At 32.8% G+C, this 2,015-nt stretch overlaps 1 protein-coding gene across 1 annotated transcript; it reads left to right on the top strand.

The window, feature by feature from the left end:
- The first annotated feature begins 762 nt into the window (after window positions 1-762).
- Window positions 763-1,695, top strand: LOC108859439 (dof zinc finger protein DOF1.5-like). Its single transcript, XM_018633341.2, has one exon. It carries the CDS (start codon window positions 881-883, stop codon window positions 1,409-1,411), a length of 531 nt encoding a protein of 176 aa, XP_018488843.1. The 5' UTR covers window positions 763-880; the 3' UTR covers window positions 1,412-1,695.
- The last annotated feature ends 320 nt before the right edge of the window (window positions 1,696-2,015 follow it).

The raw sequence follows: 2,015 nt of genomic DNA, 5'->3' as shown, positions 1-2,015 counted from the left end.
AGAATGTCCTTAAACGCACACATACTTTTTTTTTAAGTTTTTAAAAAATTGTTTGAATAAGTATAAGAATCCCAGGTTTAATCGATCAAAACCATTCTTACCCAAGAAAATAGATATAGATTGCAAGTTATTATACAAATCTTAGGCGCTAATTTAGTTACTGTACTGTTTATCTAACTAATTGCACTTGCTTTTTAACTTGTTTAACGCCAAAATGTGGTTCATAATAGATGTGGTTTTACAAATTTAGTTAGCCAATAAAAAAATAAGAAATACCAGTAGTATCTAGTGACTAAAATCTATTATATTAAAACAGAATCATGACATATTGATAAATATTATGTCTAAGTATATATTTTATTTATTTAAAAGATTATTATATCAAATTAAATTAATATTAAATATAAATATAACTACAAAAAAACTCAAATATAAAAATTATATTTCAGAAAAAATTAAAACAAAAAATATTACAGAGTTGTCAGAATCTAATATAGTTTAAAAAAGTTAAAAGCTATAAAATTCACATAAAGCCTTTTTGGTAGACAGCATTATTCCAGAAAAACTTTTTGACATATAATATACGGAAAGAGTATAGATACTGTACCGAATAGTGAATACACAATTTTGGACAAGAAGAAATAGAATACACACATTTTGTCAGCTATTTTCAACTGTATTCTCCTTACTAACACTATTGCTATTCTCTCTTTTCTTACGTAAGAGATATGATAATCATGTCATTAAAAATGATATTTTAGAAAAGAAAACAAAAATAACAAAATCTTCATCCTATAAACGTCTCTTCTCTCTTTCATCATCGCTGCAAGAAACTTAGCGACAACTCTCTTTCTCTATCATCTATCTCTCTCTCATTTTCATGGCGACCCAAGATTCCCCAGGGATTAAACTTTTTGGCAAAACCATAACATTCAATGCCAATAATAATATCATACAGACGATTAAGAAAGAAGAAGGGCAGGAACAACATCCAGAGCTACAAACAAAAGCAGCTGTGATATCACCATCAACATCGGATCTAACAGCAGAGAAGCGTCCAGACAAGATCATAGCATGTCCGAGATGCACGAGCATGGAGACCAAGTTCTGTTACTTCAATAATTACAACGTTAACCAACCAAGACACTTCTGCAAAGGTTGTCAGCGTTATTGGACCGCAGGTGGAGCTCTCCGGAATGTTCCCGTCGGTGCCGGTCGTCGGAGGTCCAAACCTCCGGGTCGTGTGGGTGGGTTCTCCGAGTTGCTTGGAGCTGCGACTGGAGCCGTTGGTCAGGTCGAGCTTGACGCTTTGCTGGTGGAAGAGTGGAGAGCAGCTGCGTCTCACAGTGGTTTCCGGCATGATTTTCAGGTGAAGAGACTCCGTTGCTACACCGATGGTCAATCTTGTTGATTATATTACATTTTCTGTTATTTTGTATTATTTGTTATTGTTTCGGGTTTTCCATTTAACCCGTTAGAAATAACGTGGTTAAGTTTGTTTTGATTTGCTTACTGGATACGTACAGGCTAGCAGCAAAAATTAACTAGTGAACTATTTTATTAGGGGGTTTTATACTTGCTTATCTACTAAACAGCTGTCGCTTATTTCAATTTCTCTTGTTGATTTTGTTTAGTTGTAAAGTGAAGCTCGTGGGATTTTTCTTATAAAAAGAAAGACGGTGTCGTTGACCATTATTGAGCCCTTAAAACTAATGTTGATTAGGTTAGCTTCGTTGATAGAATTGTTGCTGAATATCGTCTTGTTTATTGTTAGCTATTGTTTAATCTCATTAACCAATCAAATTTTTTTTTTTTCTAATCTAGTATAATGTGTGACCAAGAAATCTCTCATTCAACTCGACATTTAAGTTCTTACTTTTCAGCAACAAGCAACCAACATAATATAAGTTAAAACCTACAAAACTAATAGATACTCTCTCTTTTTCAATATCTAAGCTGTTTTAGAGAATTTTTTTGGCAGAGATTTTTTGTTCATTTTACAATATAACTTATTT

Source organism: Raphanus sativus, chromosome 5 (genome assembly GCF_000801105.2).
Source record: "Raphanus sativus cultivar WK10039 chromosome 5, ASM80110v3, whole genome shotgun sequence".
Taxonomy (NCBI): domain Eukaryota; kingdom Viridiplantae; phylum Streptophyta; class Magnoliopsida; order Brassicales; family Brassicaceae; genus Raphanus; species Raphanus sativus.
Note: the sequence above shows the minus strand (reverse complement) of the source record. Positions and strands in the feature narration are given on the sequence as shown.